Raw genomic sequence first — 22745 nt, 5'->3', positions numbered from 1 at the left:
GAGTTGGGGCCCAGATGGCCTCTTTTAAACTGCAAATTTCACTCCAGAGGGCTTCAGACCTCAGGCTGGGCCTTCTCCCATAAGAACAAGGACCCTGCTGTTCCAGGCCCCAGCCTATTTATACCCACCTTAGCCCCCTACTGACTACTCTTCTAGGGTCAGCTGAGGGGGTACAAAATATGAAAGTGTGAGTGTACCTCTTTCACCCACTAAATTCTGGAGCCTTCCAGAAATCAGGGGAAAGCAGTTGAGCCTGTACCAGCAGAACCCAGAACAGCCAAAAGCAACTGAAGACTGCTCCAGTGCTACCGAGAAGCCAGAAACGAAATTTGCCTCAATTATTAGCAATCTAGTTAGGAGGGGGCTACATTCAAATATGTGTACAACTGTATGGTCAGCCTTGGGCTATTCAGGCTATTTATACAAATTTGAAGAAGGGGCCACATAGAATAATCACTTTTAGTTCCTAAGCAAATACCTATTTATTGAGCTTCTAAAGCCGGTCACATTACAATTTCTTTGGTTGGGCACCAAAAGGCTGGACCAGAAGAGTTCCTTGATTCCCCACTGTTCATGCTGAACAGTGGAATCTGCAATAGTGGCTGTTGTATTCTGACAGCTGGCTCCCCCAACTGTCAAAATACCAAAAAAGTCAGTGCACCTGACTGGAACTAGGAGCTACACCACACAGCATGCTCCCAGCACAGAGACCAGGGTCTTAGTGGGAGCCCGGATCCCGTACTAACAATTGGTACCCAGTGTGTCTGTATATGAAGTTGACACACAGTGGGTCCCGCAGAGTTTGAACATTATTTACCATGGACTTGGTTCATATACCTATTATACTGTCCCAGTTTACATCCTTCGGGAACAAGTGAGATTCCAAACACTGGGGAAAGGACCTAAGATTATATTATTCACCTCCACACAGCACAGGAAGATGACAAAATATGTCTATTACAAGAGGGGATCTATGTCTTGATACTGAACAGACAGATCAGGCTCTGCCCTGGAATGAACTTTCTCGCTAGTAGCACTTAGTGAAGGCCTTCAGTTCCACAGATTGTTGTTGGACTTGGTCAATTCATTACATAGCATCAGGAGTGACCTCATATTGGACATTGGACAGTCCGGGGTCATACTGGTATCAGGTGGCAATCCCACTGACTCGCGGGTCCCGGGTCCCTTCCTCTCCTTCTCCTCCTCCCCCCGTTTTTCTGTGGTTTTCCACAGCTCGAGCTTCCAGGGGCTTGCCCTCAGAGGAATTCCCAGATACATAACATGTGGTTAAAAGACGGATACGGCTGAGACGTGAGACTTCCCTCTGAGTGCAAGGAGTACCTGACGTTCGAACGTGTTTGTTTCATGTCTTGTTTTTTGTGCATGTTTTTGTCACCTCATATATATGTCAGTATACCATTTATGCTGCAGCTGGGCAGCTAGACAATTTTTATCAATTGATTTAAAAAAGTCATATAGTTTTTTTATAGAAGTATCACTTTGCCAATCTTTTTTGTCAACCACAGGGTATTTTTTGTCTCTATGCTGCAAAACCAGCAAGCTCCCGATCAGCGCTCTCCTCAAATGGCTGAGGGCGCTGACTGGAGTGATCTGGTGGGGGAACACAAAGGAACAGCAGGGAAGATCGCTGTACTAACATTGATTAATCATTAATACAGCAGCTCTGACCAGAGCAGACAGATTTTTTTCGTTTAACTTGCTGGGTGTAATTAAAAAAAAACAGTGGTGTGTACCAGGCTTCATTATGTTGATGTGGAAATCAAGCAATTTTCTTGAGGAGTGGTCTCTCTGTGCAGACAATATGGAGAGGTCTCTCCCTCTCCCTGCAGGCAATGTGGAGCGGTGTCTCCCTGCAGGCAATATGGAGAGGTGTCTCCTTGCAGGCAATGTGGAGGGGTGTCTCCCTGCAGGCAATGTGGAGTGGTGTCTCTCTGTGGGCAGGCATAGTAGATCAGTCTCTTTCTGCATGGGAAATGTGGAGCGGTCTGTCTCTCTCTCTCTCTCTCTGCAGGGAAATGTGGAGTGGTCTGTCTTTCTCTCTCTCTGCAGGGAAATGTGGAGCGGTCACTCTCTCTGTGTGCAGGGAAATGTGGAGCGGTCTCTCTCTCTCTGTGGGCAATGTGGAGCGGTCTCTCTTTCTGTGCGGGAAATGTGGAGTGGTCTCTTTCTCTCTGCGGGCAGTGTGGAGCGCTGTCACTCTCTGTGTGGGAAATGTGGAGCGTTCTCTCTCGGTGTTGGAAATGTGGAGTGATCTCTCTCTGTGCATGCATTGTGGAGTGATCTCTGTGCGGGCATTGTGGAGAGGTTTCGCTGTGCAGGCATTGTGGAGAGGTCTGTCTGTGAGGGCATTGTGGAGAGGTCTCTCTGTGCGCGCAATGTGGAAAGGTTTCACTGTGCGGGCATTGTGGAGAGGTCTCTCTCTCGGCACAGAAATTAAGGGGACATCTTGCCAGTTGAACATAGGTGACAAAAAAACTATTATAACTGTTATAACAACCGCCCCTACTATAATGAAAATAAGACATGTTTTTTTGCCTTCAGATCTACTTTAAATCACAATGCTAATTGCATATGATACTTGTTTGTAGCTTAAATACTGAAATTTGCACTTAAAACTGTGATTTTGTAACTTCTTGAAATGTCGGTAAGAACTTGGCTGTGTCAGTAAATTTTGGGTGTCGTGTCAGTAAATTTTACTTTGGTAGGTTGGCAACCCTGGACTTCAGTAATACTGAAACAGTACACACGACTATCCACTCACCTGTTCTCACGGTCGCAGTATGCAGGACACAAATACACTATGACCTGGCCGGTGGTGGAAAGAGCAGAGTTTTTACCCAGCTGGCTAGGTAAGCAGTAGTGCTGGCAGAGAGGAAGTGATAAGGGCAGAAGTGACACCTCCCCTATTATTTCCTCCCAGCATCCTATGTAGCTCAGCAGGAGGGAAGAGACCCAGAGGTTGAGGCTGCAGCTGGCTAATTAGCACCTAATCAGTGAGGTAAGATCCTCACTATAATTCTTTTGCTTTATAATGTCTGGGATGGGAGCGGAGTCACTGCACCATGCAGGGGCGTAACTACAGGGGTTGCAATTGCAACCGGGCCCCATGCTCCAGGGGGCCCGTGTGGCTCCTCTGTACACCTGGATAGGAGTGGGGGCGGGGGCAGCATATAGAGAAATCACTGTCCTCCTTTTTCCTCCTGTGGGGGATGTGTCACAATAGAGAACCAGGAAATGGGTCGGTATATATGTAATTTACCAGCTCCTTCCTTTTATGCATGGACAGAGTCATAGTCAGTGACATTGTAAAAATATAAAATAAAATGAAAAAAAATAATACAATTAAAATACCAAAAAATAAAAACTACTGACACCAGTGGGTGAGCTTCCAGGATCACAAAGGTCACGCTTGCGACTGGGCCCTGGTATTCCACCACCGTGGGGAGGCCCCAAGTTGGCAGGAAGGGGGCCCACTGCAGAACTTATGAAAGGGTCCCGCTGCAGGACCGTAATAAAGGGCCCCACAACTAGAGTAAAGGGCCCCAGGATCAGTGGGAAGAGCCCCAGGCTTGAAGGGAAGGCCCCAGCCAGGGGTCCGGGGGGGGTCCTTCATGGTTTCTTGCACCGGGGCCCTGAAGGTTCTAGTTACGCCTCTGGCACCATGGGCCTCTGGGTTGTATTTGCCCCCTGGTCCAAAAGTTGCCAGTCCTCCCCTGCTGTGAATGGAGGGGAGAGCTACATTGTATCTCTCTCTCTCTCCTTGCAGAGAGAAAAAAAACATCTGTGTGTTAAAATAAATAAATAAATAATAATAATATTAAAAATAATAAATAAAATAAATAAAAAATAGCTAGATCAAAGTTTGTTCTAGGTCAGTGCCAGTCAAGTAAGGGGCAAAGGTCATGGTCAATATATTTTGGACAGGATTTTTTTATTTTTTTTAAGGATTTTTTAAATTACTACCAGTGTCAGCGTCAGCGTGTTTTAGGTAGGATAAAAAAAGCAAAATGTGCACTATTGTTTTTGGGCTGTACTATGGGTACATACAACTAACATACACATATGTGGTATTGCTGCGATCGTCCTGAGCAGGAACATTTATTTTTGGTTGTTCTTTAGTGGTAGGTTATGTAAATAACAATAAATATACGGCTAACTAAAAATAAAAATGATTTATTTTTACTATTTTGGACTAGTTTTCCTGATGATAAAAAAATAAATTAGGAGATATCCATTACCATTTTCCATAAAAAAAAACAAGGTATAATCCCCCTGGATGCACAAAGTAATTGTGATGATATGTACAGTTTTACTAATGCACGTCAAAATTGCAAAATTGTGCTTAGGCTTTAAGATTTGTTTTACCCTTAGGCATGAAGGGGTTAAACCAACATCTGAGATGTAAAAAAAAAGAAAAAATACATAAATAATCTCTTACCCAGTATCATCAAAGCTGATCCTGGTTTTAATCCACACTGTAATTGTAAGAGCTGGCAGACCTATGAAAAAAAAAAAAACATACCTTTGATACATACCATGCACCCAAAGTATAATCTGTTTTTTGTTGTGTTAGAAACACATGTGAAAGAAATCATCTTAAAGCTAAACCACAGGCAAACAGATATCTTCACATATGAAATCTATATACGGGGGCTGTCAAATTGATTTGTATTGCTTTCCATCCCATCCTGAGATTTACACAGCTCTGTCACATATTACAACCTTGTTTAGCAGAGAAAGAGACCTGATCTGTATCTGCTGTACTTTTACCTACAGGCCCCCCGACAATTCATACCCAGTGACTGGACAGTGAAAGGAGAAGCAGCACATCGTTGGGCCCTCTTCCCTGTGTCACTCTGTTCTCATCTCTTATCAGCATGCTTTTTGTACTGCAAAACACCTGATGTGCCTCTTGTGTTGGCCTTTTCTCTCCCTTTTTATTATCTTCTGCCTTTAAAAAAAAAAAAAAATCCATGTTTTGTATAATTTTGACTATTTTATGGCACTTTTTAAACTTTTTTTTATATATATTTGAATTATTTCACTATTGTAGCCAGCAATATGACGAAAAAGACATAGCCTTTTATTCTTCTTTTCCTCCACGGAGATACTGATGTTCTCCTATACCATCCTCCTCCAGCCATCAGGGGGAGAGCTAAAGCCACGCAAGCTCATAGACTTCTATACAGAGCACTGAGAATGCTGGGAGTTGTAGTTTGTGATGGCAGCCATATAACGACTGCATTATAATGTTTACACTACAGATCCCAAATGCATGGTGTAGTAGGAAGTATGGAGAGAGGATTTTTATTAAACTGCTTGGTAAAGTTCTTCCTCTTGGCACCAAGGGTGTTAAAGAGAGAGTGTCTCTGGCTAGATATTCACCTAACAGCTGGAGACCATACTAGCAGAGATCGGAGCCTGAGACTGGGAGAGAGTAACACCCGTTGGCAGCGCAATCACGCCCACATCACAGCTCCTGCATCGCTGCAGCGGGGAGACTAGAGTGTCCACTCACCCTCTGCTTCCCACTGCAGATCACCGGAGGCTTTTGGGGAGAGACTGAGGGGGTCACCCACTATCATCCTCCTTTTCTTTTGGACAGTGCATACCTAGTCGGTCTAGGACTAGCATTGCTGCCATAAATGTTGTCTGGCAGTATAGTCCCTGCACGCAATAGATTAAACATTATTACTGCTCACTGCTGCATTTGAGGTGGCCTTGCTACTGTTTATACTGATCTGCATGCCAAATCCTTACAGTTATTCACTTAATAAATGCTAAATACTGTTGTTACCATTGTTATTCCATTTATGCTTGCCTAGATACCAACCATATTGGGTAACAATATATTAAGTTTGCCTTTACTACCTGATTTGGGGCTGTTTTCTGTGATAAAGCATTATAATTGGGCACAGAGTATTACTTTCAGTGATCTCCTGTGATATTGTATGTTTGTACACTCAACCTGGTGTATCAGAGGGGTTGAGGCAAAGAACAAAGGACCCATCCTATCCAGCGGCTCCTATGGGGGTAGCACTACATTATTTTATGGATTTTCTATATTCAAGTATATTTACAGTATATACAGTATATTCTTCTATTACATTGTGGCCTTGATGAAGGGAGCCTCCCAAAATACATTGGCTTTTAAATTGCACTAAGATTTTGCAACAAAAACAGTCTGTTTCTACCTTGCGCTGTTGCACTCCAATCTTTCAACCCAACCAATATATTTTTTCTCTCCCAGTCTGTACAGAGACTGCAAGGGATGCCAAGAAAAGCGTAGGCACATACACTGCTAGCAATAAAAATATAAATGTAATGATGAATTTGTGATTAGAAAGATGTAGTAATTTGTACATGTACGGGAAATAATTATTATGTGCTTCCAACTGCCTTGTAATAAGATGAATTAAGGTTTTTTTAGAAGATAAGTAAATAGCTGGAAGATACCCAAACATCAATAATATATTAATATGAAACGCGTGTCTCATATTACTGAATTAATTTGTGTTGTGTTTAAAAGCTGAATGCCATGCAGGTAGAACACAAACTAATTCAGATCGATTTACTTTATTAATCAATAAATCATATAAATTTACTTATCTATCTCCCAACAGTATATTTACTGTGAGCTGGCGGAAGGTGCAGGCACGGCAATGTACATGTACGTTTCCGGCTTGCTTTTGGGTGATAGTGTCAATAGTACAGTGTCACTAGTACAGTTTCAGTGTACAGTATGATCACTGATCAGTGGCGGCTGGTGCTCCATGGGCGGGGGGGGGGGGGTGTCAGACGGACCACACCATACACCCCCCCCCCCACCCCCGGTCGCCGGCTCACTCTCCCTGAACATGTGGAGGGCAGGGGCAGACAGCAGCGATGGCGGTGGCTTCACCTCAGTCTCCTTGTCTCCTCCCTCCTCCTCCTCCTCCTTGGCCAATGGCATGGCTTCTCCTTTCGGCCAATTGGGAAACAGGTCTCAGGACCCGCTTCCTGATAGACCAGGGGGAGGATCCATGTGACAACAGCGAATATTCATTCGCTATTGTCACACAACTGGGTAAGCTCAGGACGCAGTGCTCTGCGCCCCGAGCCTGCCCTTTTTTAAAGCCTATTAGAGCCTCTGGCTCTAATCACGTGCTTGAAAAAAAAAACCCTATTGGAATCCTAGTGTCCGACGCCCTGCATGTAGATTAGGGGGCCGGACGCATGGATGGGGGGACGGGCCGCCACTGTCACTGATTACTGTATTAGGCTGGGTTCACACATATGCAAATTGGAAGAGGGTTGTCCAATTCACATGACAGGCGGGTCTGACTGGCTCTCAATGGAGCTGGTTCACACAGGTCCAGGACAGCCACCATCCGCATTCAAAAAGGGTTCTGTGCATCTTTGGCTCAGAATCAGGTGCAATTTCGGGCAAAAATTCAGACCCGATTCGGACCTGAACCGGTAATTAGAGACACACTGGAACCCAGGCATGAACCCGCAGCCACATATGTGTGAACCCAGCCTAAGTGCCACTGGCAATGTCAGTGTCGGTTAGTTACCCTCCAAGCCAGTGTATGTTAGCACCAGATTGGCCGCACCCTATCATAGTCTCACTATAATTCGCTGATCACTGACATTGCATACAGCATCTATAGCTGTGTAAATTACAGTATATATACCAGTGGCGGTCACCGCCCCCCCCCCCCCCCCATCCATGTAGATGAGGGGGTCGGACTGCATGAATTCCAATGGGGGATTTTTTTTTTTTTTTTTTGAAGCACGTGATTAGAGCCAGAGGCCAGAGGTTTTAATAGGCTTCAAAAAAGGGTGGGTACTGCGCCCTGAGCCCACCCAGTTGTGTGGCAGTAGCAAATTAATAGTCCCAGACAATCAGTAAGTGGTTCGTGGGACCCGTTTCCCGATTGGCTGAAAGGAGAATCAATCTTACCTGCCAAGGAGGAGGGAGGAGACGCACGGAGAGAGGAGAAGCACAGCAAGCCCGATGGACTGACCCACCAGCTGCCACTATCTCCAGGGATGGCTCACCTGCAGCGGCTCTCCCCGGCTTGGGCAGGGGAGGGAGGAGGAGGGGAGATCGGAGTAATCGGGGGCAGGACATGGTAAGGAGGCCATCCGTGTACCCTGCATTCATGTCAGTCTCACGGAGGGAGGGGGGGGGTGCTGCTGGCTTGCCGCACCAGCCGCCACTGACATATACCATAGTTTGTAGACGCTATAACTTTTTCACAGACCAATTACTATACACTTATTGAGATTTATTTTATTTTACCAAAGACAGAAGCAGAGTAGCAGAATATATTTTGGCCTAAATTTATGAAAATTATTTTTTTTTTTTTTCAAAATGTTCGGTTTTTTTGTTTATATACTAAAAAAAAAAAAAAAAACACCAAATAAAATCTCTAGAGGTGAAAATATATCCTTGTGTCCCAGAACATGGCGTGCAGACTGATTCTAATACTAAAAAAACAACACCACCGAACTAGTACATTACCACTAAAATGATTTATAAAAAATGAAAGGACAACATACGTTATATCAAAAGCATGAAGATACGCATGTCAAATAAAAGTGGAACAAATCACCTCCAAGACTGCTGGGATGCACTGATGATGTCAGGAGACCTGGTGGCGTCTGTGTAAGCTTGGCTGGCGCGTTTCATTCTGATACTAATCGAGAGGGCCAGCAAATAAAAATATAAATGTAATGTATAAATGAAAGGATCGCTGCTACTCCCGACCAGCCCAGGTTAACAAACGATAAAAAACAGCCTCAGCCTACATGGTCACGTGGTCTGGTGGAGCCATATAGGCTGAGGCTGCTCTTTGTTTGTTCACCTAGGCAAGACAGGAGTAGCAGTGACCCTTTCCTCTTTATAAATTGCATTTGCGTACAGTGTTCATTACCGAGCAATTGCCAGTTAAATAGCACAGTGCTGAATATCAAAAATGCCCTGGTTATGAAGGGGATAAAACCTTTCTGGACATCAAGTGGTTAAATTAAACCGATGTAAGTACCTGGATTTGACTTGATAACCTATCTTGGAATGCCTTGTTCAAAAGAATTTAGAATGGGAGCAATCGGATGTGTTGCATGAAAATGTACTGATAAGGGGCATGCTGACAGGAGCAGGGAGGGAGCAGATCGAGCAGAGGGATGACCTCAACAGTCTACTGATGATGCAGTTCTTTATGTAATCAAATAAGGAAACTGAGAGAAGACACTGTTTGTCCGCTACAGCTTGTAAGAGGAAATATGTGCATTTAATCTGTTTATTTTGCAGTCTGCCTAAAGTTCTAGTTTAAGAGGAAAGCATATCGAGTACATACACGATATTGTCAAAAGTATTGGGACGCCTGCCTTCACACACATATGAACTTTAATGGTATCCCAGTCTTAGTCCATAGGGTTCAGTATTGAGTTGGCCCACCCTTTGCGGCTTTAACTCTTTTGGGAAGGCTGTCCACATGGTTTAGCTGTGTTTCTATGGGAATGTTTGACCATTCTTCCAGAAGAGCATTTGTAAGGTCAGGCACTGAAGTTGGACAAGAAGGCCTGGCTTGAAGTCTCTACTCTAATTCATCCCAAAAGTGTTCTATCGGGTTGAGGTCAGGACCAGGCCAGTCAAGTACCTCCACCTCAAACTTGCTCATCGATGTCTTTATGGACCTTGTTTTGTGCACTGGTGCGCAGTCATGTTGGAACAGAAAGGGGCCATACCCAAAGTTGGGAGCATGAAATTGTCCAAAATGTCTTGGTATGCTGACGCCTTAAAATTCCCTTCACTGGAACTTAAGGGCCAAGTCCAACCCCTGAAAAACAATCCCACACCATAATCCCCCATCCACCAAATGATTAGGACCAGTGCACAAAGCAAGGTCCATAAAGACTTGGATGAGCGAGTATGGGGTGTAAAACCATGTGAAAATATACAACCAACACATTTTGAGGGTTCTCACCCTTCTTCGGGGCCTTGGTTGATTTATCAGGTGTATGATTAAAGTGTCAAATGGCATAGAAAATGTGTGCACTTATAAGTTCCTAATATGTACATCAATAACTCGCCCGTGTGTCACACAACTGCTAGGCTTAATCTCCTGGAACTTTAGCCAGGACAACCTAACTTGATTTGCTCCCTACTCTCTTCCAGACCTCATTTTTTTTTTGTCTTGGACAAGCAGCTCAGACAGCATTGAGTGTATATGGAACTTTAGTATTATGGAGGTTGTCAATCTAAAACCACACCCAGGGTTTGTTAACACTTACGTTAGTCTCTGAAAAGTTATCCATGGTGGATCTCATTTGAGTTTTTTGCATACTGTAACAATTCCTCGCTGAATTCACTTAAATGGGTCATGTTTGTCAGTGAATGCAAGCTAAATGAGACTGGGGGTATAATTTTCGCTTCAGCGTGTGTACAACTTAATTTGGTTGCCATGGTATTTTATAGTGGGCAGTCAGGGATGAACGGCTAAATCTCCTATTTTTACTGCTACCTTGGTTAAGGTTAGGGCAAGTGTAAATGAGCAACTATTTGTACCGCACAGTGCTGACCTCACTGCTCCAAAGACTGGGAGAACATTGAATGCTAACTGCCTCCCAAACAATTTTTCACTTTAATTAGAGATGCTTTTATAGCTTTTTGCTTAACCACTTGCTGACCGGGCCATAGCCGAATGACGGCTACAGCGTGGTCGGCTTATTCTTGGAGGGCGTACAATGACGTCCTCCCAGAATCACGCTTCCTGCATCATGGATTCATGGTAAAGGGCCAATGATGGAGCGATCAGTTGTCAACAATCCGGCGCATGTCCAGTTCAGTTCTCTCCTCTTCTCGCACACGGTACACAGCAATCGGTACATTGTGCGAGGAGAGGAGGGAGGCTGCAGCTGCACTCATCCTCTGCCTCCTCTATTCCTTTGATGATACCTCAGTCATGCCTTTCCCTGCCTCAATCATGCCTCATCTGTGCCACATACATGCCTAATCTGTGCCCACCGATGTCACCTCAGTGCTCATCCGTGGCTTCTCCATGCCACATCCATGCTCATCCATGCCACATCAGTGCTCATTCGTGCCACATCCGCGCTCATCCATGCCACATCAGTGCTCATTCTTGCCACATCCATGCCATGTCAGTGCTCATCGTGCCACAGCCATGCCATGTCACTGCTCATCCGTGCCACATCAGTGCTCATCTGTGCCACACCAGTGCCACATCAGTGCTCATCCCTGCCACATCCATGCCACGCCAGTGCTCATCCGTGTCACATCAATGCCACGTCAATGCTCATCCGTGCCAAATCCTTGCCACATCAGTGCCCACCCATGCCACATCAGTGCTCATCCATACCACATCAGTGCATCCATGCCACATCAGTGCTCATCTGTGCCATTTCTATGCCACATAAGTGCTCACCCATGCCACATCAGTGCCACTACAGTGCTAATAAGTGCCTACAGTGCCTAACAAAATTGTAATGGGAAGTCAGGAAACGATGTGGCTCCCAGCATGTTGGACCTCTGTATGTGGCTAGGCTGTGTAAAAGTCTCACACATGTGGTACTGCCATACTCAGGAGGAGTAGCAGAATGTATTTGGGGTTGTCATTTTTGCTATGTACATACTATGTCTTAGAAATATCTTATAATGGACAACTTAGTGTCAAATAAAAATGCGTTTATATGTTGGGGTGTTTGCTTTCCAAAATTAGGTAATTTTGTGGACGTTTTCATTGTCCTGGTGCTGCAGGGCCTTTAAAAGTGTGATAGGTTGTCAGGAAATTATATGTGTCATTTTTTCTCCTAGAACACCTGGAGGTGCTACTTGGATGTTGGGCCTCTGTTTGTGGCCAGGCTGTGTAAAAGTCTCACACATGTGGTATCGCCATACTCAGGAGGAGTAGAAGAATGTGTTTTGGGGTGTAGTTGCAAGTATGCCTATACAGTGTGTGAGAAATAACTTGGTAATATGACCATTTTGTAAAAAAAAGAAAAAAAGACAATCTTCATTCTTGCATGAATTGTGGGAAGAAATTACAACTTCAAAAACTCACAATGCCTCTTACTAAATACATTGGAATGTCTGCTTTCCTAAAAGGGGTCATTTGGGGGGTATTTGTACTTTCCTGGCTTGTTAGGGTCTCAAGAAATGAGATAGGCCATCAGTACATCAGGTGTTAAATTTGCAATGATTGGCACCATAGCTTGTAAATGCTATAACCTTTAGAAAGACCAAAAAATATATACTTATTTGGGTTATTTTTACCAAAGATATGTAGCAGTATAACTTTTGGCTAAAATTTATTAAGAAAAATTACTAAAATTTGCAAAAGTTTAAAACCGAAACGAAGAAAAATGCATTTTCTTACAAAATTTTCGGTCTTTTTTAATTTATAGCGCAAAAAGTAAAAAACCCAATGATGATTAAATACCACCAAAAGAAAGCTCTATTTGTGTGAAAAAAAGGAAGAACATTTGATATGGGTACAGTGTTGCATGACTGAGTAGATGTCATTCAAATTGAGAGAGCACAGAAAGCTGAAAATTGGTCTGGTTAGGAAGGGCGTTTAAGTGCCCAGTGGGTAAGTGGTCAAAAGCATAAAAACGAAAATTAGGACAAAAGAGTTGGGATAACATAAATGATAAAACTAGCAGATTGAAGTGTGCAATGGAGTAAGATCCAAGTATCCTGATCAGGTTTGCCACCTCTTCTCCTGCAAAGAGCAAGAGAGAGACAACTCTGCTGCAGTTACACAATCCAGGAGTGTGCAATCCCTGAAGGCAAACCAAGGGTTGTTGAACAGGTGTCTCTATTTTATATAAACAAAATCAAATGAATTTAATTTCAGTTCCTCATGAGAAGTAAAAATCCTACTCTGCAGGAAGGATGAAGTGCTGAAATTTCAGGTCTTGTACCTTTGCATATTTCCCCCAAGGTTCCATTTTCTTAAACACACTCAGCTGTTGAATTGTCATGGGCCACCACAATTACCAACAGTTTAAATTAACTTCCAGAGACATAAAACTGCTAAAGCATATAACATAAGTTTGTCACCCAAGACAATGCTTGGGTAAACTTCAGTGATGCAAAATCCCGGCACATATTTAGTAAACTAGATGTGTAAATGTTATCATTCTTTGCATATGAAGGTCATGTACGCAGAATGTGACCAAAAGGAAAACTTGGCATACAATATGTTTCTGATGCTCTTCACGTTTTTCTCAGAGTTCAGTGTAGATTGATGACATAGTTACAGTGGGGATCGAAGGTTTGGGCACCCCAGGTAAACATTTGTATTAATGTGCATAAAGAAGCCAAGGAAAGATGGAAAAATCTCCAAAAGGCATCAAATTACAGATTAGACATTCGTATAATATGTCAACAAAAGTTAGATTTTATTTCCATCACTGACACTTTCAAAATTACAGAAAACAAAAAAATGGCGTCTGCAAAAGTTTGGGCACCCTGCAGAATTTATAGCATGCACTGCCCCCTTTGCAAGGCTGAGACCTGCCAGTGTCATGGATTGTTCTCAATCATCGTCTGGGAAGACCAGGTGATGTCAATCTCAAAGGTTTTAAATGCCCAGACTCATCTGACCTTGCCCTAACAATCAGCACCTTGGGATCTTCTAAGCAGTTGTCTTGAAAACTGAAAATAGTTGACGCTCACAAAGCTGGAGAAGGCTATAAGAAGATAGCAAAGCATTTTCAGATGTCAATATCCTCTGTTCGGAATGTAATTAAGAAATGGCAGTCATCAGGAACAGTGGAAGTTAAAGCAAGATCTGGAAGACCAAGAAAAATATCAGACACAACAGCTCGCAGGATTGTGAGAAAAACAATTCAAAACCCACGTTTGACTGCACGATCCTTCCAGAAAGATCTGGCAGACATTGGAGTTGTGGTACACTATTCCACTATAAAGAGATACTTGTACAAATACAGTATGGTCTTCATGGAAGAGTCATCAGAAGAAAACCTCTTCTATGTCCTCACCACAAAAATCAGCGTTTGAACTTTGCAAATTAACATATAGACATGCCTGATGCATTTTGGAAACAAGTTCTGTGGACCGATGAGGTTAAAATTGAACTTTATGGCCAGAATGAGCAAAGGTACGTTTGGAGAAGAAGGGGCACAGAATTTAATGAAAAGAACCTCTGTCCAACTGTTAAGCATGGGGGTGTATCAATCATGCTTTGGGGTTGTATTGCAGCCAGTGGCACAGGGAACATCTCACGAGTAGAAGGAAAAATGGATTCAATAAAATTTCAGCAAATTTTGGATGGTAACTTGATGCCATCTGTGAAAAAGCTGAAGTTAAAGAGAGGATGGCTACTACAAATGGATAATGATCCTAAACACACCTCGAAATCCAGGGGGGATTACATCAAGAGGCGTAAACAGAAGGTTTTGCCATGGCCTTCACAATCTCCTGACCTCAACATAATTGAAAATCTATGGATAGACCTTAACCACTTAAGCCCCGGAAGATTTTACCCCCATTCCGACCAGGGGGTATTTTGCGATTCGGCACTGCGTGACTTTAACGGACAATTGCGCGGTCGTGCGACGCTGTACCTAAACGAATTTGGCGTCCTTTTTTCCCACAAACAGAGCTTTCTTTTGGTGGTATTTGATCACCTGTGCGATTTTTTGATCATGCGCTATAAACAAAAAAAGAGCGTTAATTTTGCAAAAATAGCAATATTTTTCACATTTTTTTATATGAAATTCCCCCCCAAAAAATGTAAAAATCTAAATTTTTTAACATTTTCGGCCAATTTGTTTTATGCTACCTATGTTTGGTAAAAAAAAATCGCAAAAAGCGTATTTTGATTGGTTTGCGCAAAAGTTATCGCGTTTACTAACAAAGGGAAAGATTTTTGTCATTTTTGTTTTTTTTTTTTTTTAACACATAATGGCGGCGATCTGCGATTTTTTTTACGGTACTGCGACATTGCGGCGGACAGATCGGATCCTTGACTGACATTTTTGACACTTTTGGGGTTACCAGTGACATTTCTACAGTAATCAGTGCTATATATATGCACTGTTACTGTAAAAATACACTGGTAGTGAAGGGGTCAACTTTATTTGGGAGGGAGGGGCTGTGTGTGTCCCTAGGGGCGTGCTTTCTACTGTGATTGGCTGTGGCTTGAGCTGTAAGGACACTGATCAACGGATCTACATAGTAGATCCATGTGATCAGTGTCTTTACAGCGAGGAGAATGACAGGCAGCTTGTTTACACAAGCTGCCTGACATTCTCCCTCTCCCCCGCCGATCGCCGAGTGGCCGGCGGACAGCGGGTCCGCTGGTCACACGCGCGGGGGGTCCGTGACCACGCGGGAGCGCGCCTCCGGGGGCGCGCGCTCGCTCCCTAGACCCTCACAAGCAAGCAACGTAGCCCTACGTTAGTTTGCCTGTGAGGGGCTGACCGCCGACGTAGATAGTCGTGCGGCGGTCGGCAAGTGGTTAAAAGAGCAGTGCGTGGCAGACAGCCCAGAAATCTCAAAGAACTGGAAGACTTTTGTAAGGGAGAATGGGCAAAGATACCTCAAACAAGAATTGAAAGACTCTTGGCTGGCTAAAAAAAGCGTTTACAAGCTGTGATACTTGCCAAAAGGGGCAGTACAAGATATTAACTCTGCAGGGTGCCCAAACTTTTGCAGACGCCATTTTTTTGTTTTCTGTAATTTTGAAAGTGTAAATGATGGAAATAAAATCTAACTTTTGTTGACATATTATAAGAATGTCTAATCTGTAATTTTATGCCTTTTGGAGAATTTTCCATCTTTCTTGGCTTCTTTATGCACATTAATACAAATTTTTACCTGGGGTGCCCAAACTTTTGATCCCCACTGTACATAGTTGGTAAGGTTGAATAAAGACATTAGTCCATCCAGTTCAACCTGTGTAAGTGTATGTGTGTTCATGTGGATAATCATTTCTCATATCCCTGTATATTGTGTTCACTAAATGATGTTGAGTCAAATGGATCAATGAAGTTAATACTTGGATAAAGCCTTTGCTTCACATTGCACAGCATGATAATAAAACTGGTGATGGTGGTAGTGGATCTACTCAACTGAATAAATTGTGCACCTCTTTAGACCCCTTCAACAGCCTTAAAATACTACACTTGAAAGGCTTTAAAGCCCAACTGAACATTCAGATACATTCAAGGTGGATCAAAATATAAAAAGGGTGGAATTTAATAAAGAAGTTACACTTTTCTGCCAGTAAAATCCATATAAAATGCCCTAATTCACAAAAGCATTGCAGCAGTTTCGGTAGTACACATGCTCCAGATTCTTATTTTCGGTTACGAAAGATTAAAAAAATACATAATACCAGTTCAAAGAAAGGAAAACTGGTGGTAATTAGAACCAACTCTGGTCTGGCATACAAAGAAACACCAGGATTCAGAGTTGGGCATGTATGTGCTGGGAAGCTGCCATGAATGTGACCAATCTCCGCACAGGGCTTATGGTTGCTGGGACACCAGCCACTGCCTGGCCTCCTAGCAAATGAGGACTCATCCCCACCACTATTCATTTGCTGCCTGGGAGATTCCCCCACCCATAGCTAAATGTAAAGAAAGGGGAAGGAAAAGCTTGCTAATGTCATGTTGCCCAAATATGTCATAGACCATATTTGGGTAATGACATGAATCTCTGGGGTTGGGGATGCATCATTGGTTGCTATGATATTGACTGCACAGCTTATGGTGTCTTAGCAACCAATGGTGCTGTGTAGAGTATGCACTGATAAGAAAGTCTGTGGTATGGATCCACTAATCTCAGTGCCACACCCCCACCAAGCCTCAAATAAATGGATGAACCAATAAAAAAATTGTAAAGAGTGTTGTGCACATTCTTTATGAATTCCCCAGATGGTGTTTAAAGTCTTATAGTGTGTTTTCCTTAGAAAGCAGCTACAGCTTGAGTAGAAAAGCTTGTACCATGCCAGCATGCTGCAGTGAAGGACCCTTGCTCCCTATGTGGGAGGTCCATGACCTAGGTTAATAGATCTGCCAGTATCAAAGGCAAAAACAATAGTGGTTCTGTTGTTCATACCGACATGATTACTTATTAACTTGTCTCCTGCCAAAGATTTATTAATATTGATACCCAGGAGCTTTTTGTGTTGAATCCAATAGATGTTACAGTATTCAAGCCCTAAAGAAGGATTTGTTGGCCCCCTGAAATGTGTTAGGATGTTTCCTGTTCTCATTTGTGGAAAAACAATAAAAGACTTAGGGCTTTTGAGACATTTGTTTGGAACAACTACCTAGTTCTGTTTGTCCGCTTAGGCCAAACGGAGGCACACCACTAGAATGCATTGCACAACATTCACTATTCAGTATTTTCTGTTCCCACTCACCCCAGCCAATAACAATGTACCACCAAAAATATCTTCTTTGGGAGGTAAAGGTGAGCGTGAGTAGAGTGTGCAAAAACATCCCCTCCACCAGAAGCCAGGAGAAATTTGCTAAGACGGAGTATTGGAAAAATGCCATGGCCACCTTACAGCCCACCTGAAAAACAAACAGGACACAGCTTAACTCATGTCAGTACAAAAAGAACATAGTTTTTATCTAGGGAGGAAAAGGAGGTGATCCCTGATGCCGCACAACCATGGGTTTACCATGACTAAGCTCCGGGAGGCAGAGCAAAATGCTTTGGGGACCTGGCCTGGCTTGAGTCCAGACTGAGGTTGCCACTCTGTTCACCTCCATAGGACCACATGGATGTGCACCATCAGGGATAACCTCCTTTTCCTCCTTAGAGCCATTGTAGGAGCCAGGCCGAGCTCCATCCTTCACCAGCACTCTAAAGCCCCGTACACACGATCAGATTATCGAAAGATCTGTCGTTCGTTTTTTGTGGCATGCTAATCTGATGTGGAAAGTGAAGAGGTTTTTTTCATACGAATTTTCCCGTATGACAGAATTCTACTTCAGAAGTCATGTCATGTGTTGGATTGCTTTGTATGTGTTCTTTCGTCTCTGAGCATGCCTAGTCTTGCTCTTAAGATTTTTTTCCGTCAAAATCTGTACTAATGAGACGAAAATCAGACGTTGTATTACAGACAACAAAAATTTTATAGCCTGCACATCAGGATTTTGTCAGCCGAAAAGTCGGAGTCGGCTGTCGAAAGCACCATACTAACAATCCGAAAATCGGCAGATCGGTCGTCGGACGAAATTTCCCTTCAGATTTTCTTATCCTGTGTACGGGCCTTTAGTAGCAGATGCGCGGAAACTCACACACACACCCCACATCTACTGAGCCTGAGCAGCACACAAAGATATCATGGGTCAGTTTATATCTGATCTGTGGTTTGGTCATGCAGGGAAAAGCAAGGTGTTCACTTTATCAGTGGGAAGCGAAGAACGATAAACGGTACTTCTGGATATTAAAACCAAGTGACTCGCTCCCCTTCCTTCCACATGAGAAAACTGATGCTTTGTGACCACAGATCAGTGAAGTTGAAAGGTATTTTTCGTTTGAAAACACATTTCAGCAAAACATTAGCATTTCAGTGAAATGCATTCAAGTCAACAGGAAAGAGAAAATAAAGAGGGTTTCTGGCTGTTTAGTGTAATAGGCTCTAAATGGCTCTTGAGGGTTACAGGTGCTCATCTCAACTATCCTGGCAAAAATAACCCATCCATTAGTTTTTTTTTTTTTTTTTAAAGAGAGAAAAAAAAATTGTGGAAAAAGTCAAATATGCAAATAATCACATGTACCAAAAAATGGGAAACAAAAACCAGAAAAGCACAATAAATTGCATTCAATAAACAAAACTAACTTAAAGTAGAACTACAGGCGAAACTTTTTTTTTTTCATTTTGGATAGAGTATATATAATCCCTGTATTTTTGCCATCTTTGTCCAATTGTGTTTTTTCTTCTACTTTAAAGAGGAAGTAAAGTCCCTAAAAAAAATGAGAAAAAAAAGCCCTGTAAAGAGAAAGGCGATGCATACTAGCTCATTATGAAGTACTTACTTACTTACTTATGAAGTACTGACCGCTCAGCGACAGGACGGCCGACATGTCCGGCCATCCTGCTTCTGGGTTCACGTCCTCCGGCCATCTGATTGGCCGGAGGCGAGATTACATCACTCCCGCGCGTGCGCGAGCCGCCGTTCACGGCACTGAGCTCTGAAGGAACGGCACGGGGGGCCGTTCCTTCAGAGCGCATGCGCCGATGACATCATTGGCTGCATGCACTCTAAATATCTCCTAAACGGTGCAAGTTTGGGAGATATTTATAGCACCTATAGGTAAGCCTTAATATAGCCTATATTAAGGCTTACCTATAGGTAAAAGTTTGTGAGGTGGGTTTACAACCTTTTTAACTTTTGATAATAATAATAAACAGGACAAATAGAGAGGATAAATCTCCCTAATGGAGGTACAGACAGCAATAAAAAATGTCATGTGTTCTAATCAATCTCCCCTCTATCCAAAACAAAAAAAAAGTTTAACCCTTAGTTATACTTTCAATACATACAACCCCCCCCCCCCCCCCGAATAAAATAAAAAAATTAAAAATAACCTTAAAAAAAAAAGAATTATCAAAAAAATAACTCCTTATGGATAGGTTCACCTTTGGGAACATGTTACATGTTCCAACCATTTTTCCCACGTATGCAGCCGCTGCCCAATCCCATGCTTCCTGCAACAGGGATCTTCTCCACGCTGTCACTGTTTGAAAAGAGCACTGCAGTGTGGGACTCCGCCCACGCGGCCGCATCATTCATTTACTGAGTTCTATAAAGGAATAAACTACAAGTACCGATAGCCTTTGCAGCTGACAGCTTGTAGTTGACAATTAACTACCAGGGCGCTGTTGAGCACTCTAGGTAGTTCATTGAGTATTCCTGTCATTGTCTAACTGCCTGCCTGTATGAGGTACAAGCAGACAGCTTACACTAACAGTCTGAAGGAGCCCTCCCGTGCACCTGAAATCTGCTGATTAAGGGTGCAATGCTTTCCAGGCTCCTACAAGAAAAAAAATAATAATAAGTGCACATTTTTTATACTTGCAAAATATGTGCATTTATTTATTTATTTATTTATTTATTTATTTATAAAGGTGAACTTATCCTTTAAGCACATTTTCCTAGGTAGCTCAATGGGTGAAATGAAGAGCTTCTGTTTCAGATTATCAGTTTTGATTAATTCACTCCGCTCATCCATAATACTGACTGACCACTCAGGCATCTATGTTGTTACATGGCAGCCTTGTGGATACTCAAGGACTCAAGGACATACAATTTACAGAGCTTCCTCTCTTCGTTCTTGAAGCAAAGGTAAGGTAAGTACAAAGCACAGGTTCACCTAACGCATGTTAAAGCGGAGTTCCACCTAAAAGTGGAACTTCCTCTCATTTTCTTCCCCCCCCCCCTCCGGTGCCACATTTGGCACCTTTCAGGGGGGAGAGGGGAACGGGTATCTGTTTTTGACAGGTACCCTTCCCCTCTTCCAGGAGACGGCGCCGCGGCACTGTTCCTCGGAAGTTTGGCCCCCCTCCTCCTTCCCCCACCACCGAGCCAAGGCTTCACTGCTGGGTTCCCTCATTGGCAATGGCAGTGGCAGCACCCGACAGCCGATGGAAACATCGGCTGCGGTGCCGACATCGCTGGACTCCAGGACAGGTAAGTGTCCTAATATTAAAAGTCAGCAGCTACAGTATGTGTAGCTGCTGACTTTTATTTTTTGGAGGGGGAGAGGGGAGGCTGGAACACCTCTTTAATACAAATAGAATACAGATTAATAATGGTCAGTCAACAGGCAGCTGGAGAACTGAAACTGACAGCCGGATTTCCATTAAGTATACTGGTTAGTCAGCACCTCCAGCTAAAAGCTAGCAAGCTTCCACTTATGCTTATCTAGAGATATATACACTGAAAAGCTTTTACCGTAGACATGGTGCAATGATCAACATCCTCATCAGCGAAGAGAATGGCATCCTTGACGAACACGGCCGCACCACGTAGGATAAAGGACACAAATAAGTTCATGTGAATGAAATTTCTGGGACAGTGGAGTTTCCTGTGGAAACAAAATGGTTTACATATTATATTTAAATTATGCAGTAAAGGACTGTGTCAACAGCCTTTGGGTTTGTGGTGATGGCTATAGAAGTGAACAAAGTCCATCATCACAGGCCCTTAAATATGTGAGAACACCAGAAATCCCAAAATACATAGTTTTGCTCTTCAGCAACTGTGGCCTACAAATAAATCACTGCAAGACTTCTGCCCTTCAAAAATAAGGTAACTGTCTCCATATTTCCAGCAGACCTATTTCGTCACTCTCATTAACACCTCCTCATTTGGTCTTCTACATCTCTTTTCTATATTTACCTCTCTACTTCATCCACCACTGCCTCTACCCACTACTAACTCACTCATGGAAATAGCTAATCACTTCAAAAACAAGGTACATGCAATTTGTGTGGAGATTGCAAACATTCTGACATCTTCCCCAACTAACACACCCCATCCAACCATGTTCAGGACTTTTCTCCTTTGATCCTGTTGCCACAAAGAGGGTTGCTATAATTCTGTCTAATGCTTACCTAAGCACGTGCCCTTTGGACCTCATTCCCTCATAACTACTCTGCTCATCCCCTGCTATATTCTATGCCTTTTAACTCACATTTTTAATCTCTCCCTTCCAGTGCTAGGGCAGCACTTTGCAGGGGGGCAGCAAAAAAGCCCCCCCCCCTTCCACCTGAGACTCTATTGGCCACTAGTTGCTAGAACCGCCTCTCTCATCCCCCTCTCTCTCACCCCCTCTCTCTTTCTCTCTCATCCCCCCACTCTCTCCCCCCTCTCTCTCTCACCCCCCCCCACTCTCTCTCTCTCACCCCCCTCTCTCACCTCTCTCTCTCTCTCCCCCCCTCTCTCTCTCCCCCCCTCTCTCTCTCCCCCCTCTCTCTTTCTCTCTCTCATCCCCCCCTCTCTCTCGCCCCCTCTCACCCCCGTGAGATCTCAGAGGTTCATGCTGGGACTTGGTAGTCCTTCAGTTTTGGATGGTGTCACATCTGTTAAAAAAGGAGTGGGGAAAATGTACATGGGGGGGGCGCCCAATTTCAGTCTTGCTTAGGGCAGCACAAAACCAAAATACACCACTGCTCCCTTCCCCTCTAAATCATGCACTGGTCACCCCCATACTAAGAAAAAGCCCACACTGAACACCACTTTTCTGAACAACTTAAAACTCATCTCCTTGTTTCTGCTGACCTCTAAACTTCTAGAACAGCTAACCTTCAACTCTCTGAGCAGCCATGACACTGTTACTAGACTTCACGACTCCCTTTAATCAAAGGGAAAAAAAAAAAAACAGGTCTGAAAGACGTCAACTGCAGGTCAAATAGAGCTACCAATGGAGCATCTAAATTAGACAACAAATGCAATCAGAATGCATCTAAAAGCATGCTGCCTTTACTCATCCACACAAGTCCTTATAAAAATGAGTACAGATATACTTTGAGTACTATCCGTGATACTTTTTTATTATTTGCACTAACATACAATTTGATTCCTGGCCTTGGCTTGAACTCCTGACTTGCTTATGCTTGATCCACTGTGTTTGACCTCTGCTTGGCTCACTCACTCTGCTATTACCAGTTTACCCATGTATGAACCCGGCTTGTTCTAGTTCTGCTTCCTGCCTATGTTCC

At 43.3% G+C, this 22745-nt stretch overlaps 1 protein-coding gene across 1 annotated transcript in view; it reads right to left on the bottom strand.

Moving 5' to 3' along the window:
* LOC309567195 (vasoactive intestinal polypeptide receptor-like) overlaps positions 1–22745 on the bottom strand; it is a 137648-nt gene that overhangs the window by 47618 nt on the left and 67285 nt on the right. Inside the window, exons 6-8 of the mRNA XM_082272562.1 lie at positions 20977–21109; positions 17430–17583; positions 4460–4520 (exon numbers count right to left, since the gene is read on the bottom strand). Of these exons, the coding sequence (XP_082128688.1) occupies positions 4460–4520; positions 17430–17583; positions 20977–21109 (348 nt within the window). The remainder of the gene's footprint in view (positions 1–4459; positions 4521–17429; positions 17584–20976; positions 21110–22745) is intronic.

This window comes from Pelophylax lessonae, assembly GCF_965119305.1.
Source record: "Pelophylax lessonae genome assembly, chromosome: 11".
NCBI classification, from domain to species: domain Eukaryota; kingdom Metazoa; phylum Chordata; class Amphibia; order Anura; family Ranidae; genus Pelophylax; species Pelophylax lessonae.
Note: the sequence above shows the minus strand (reverse complement) of the source record. Positions and strands in the feature narration are given on the sequence as shown.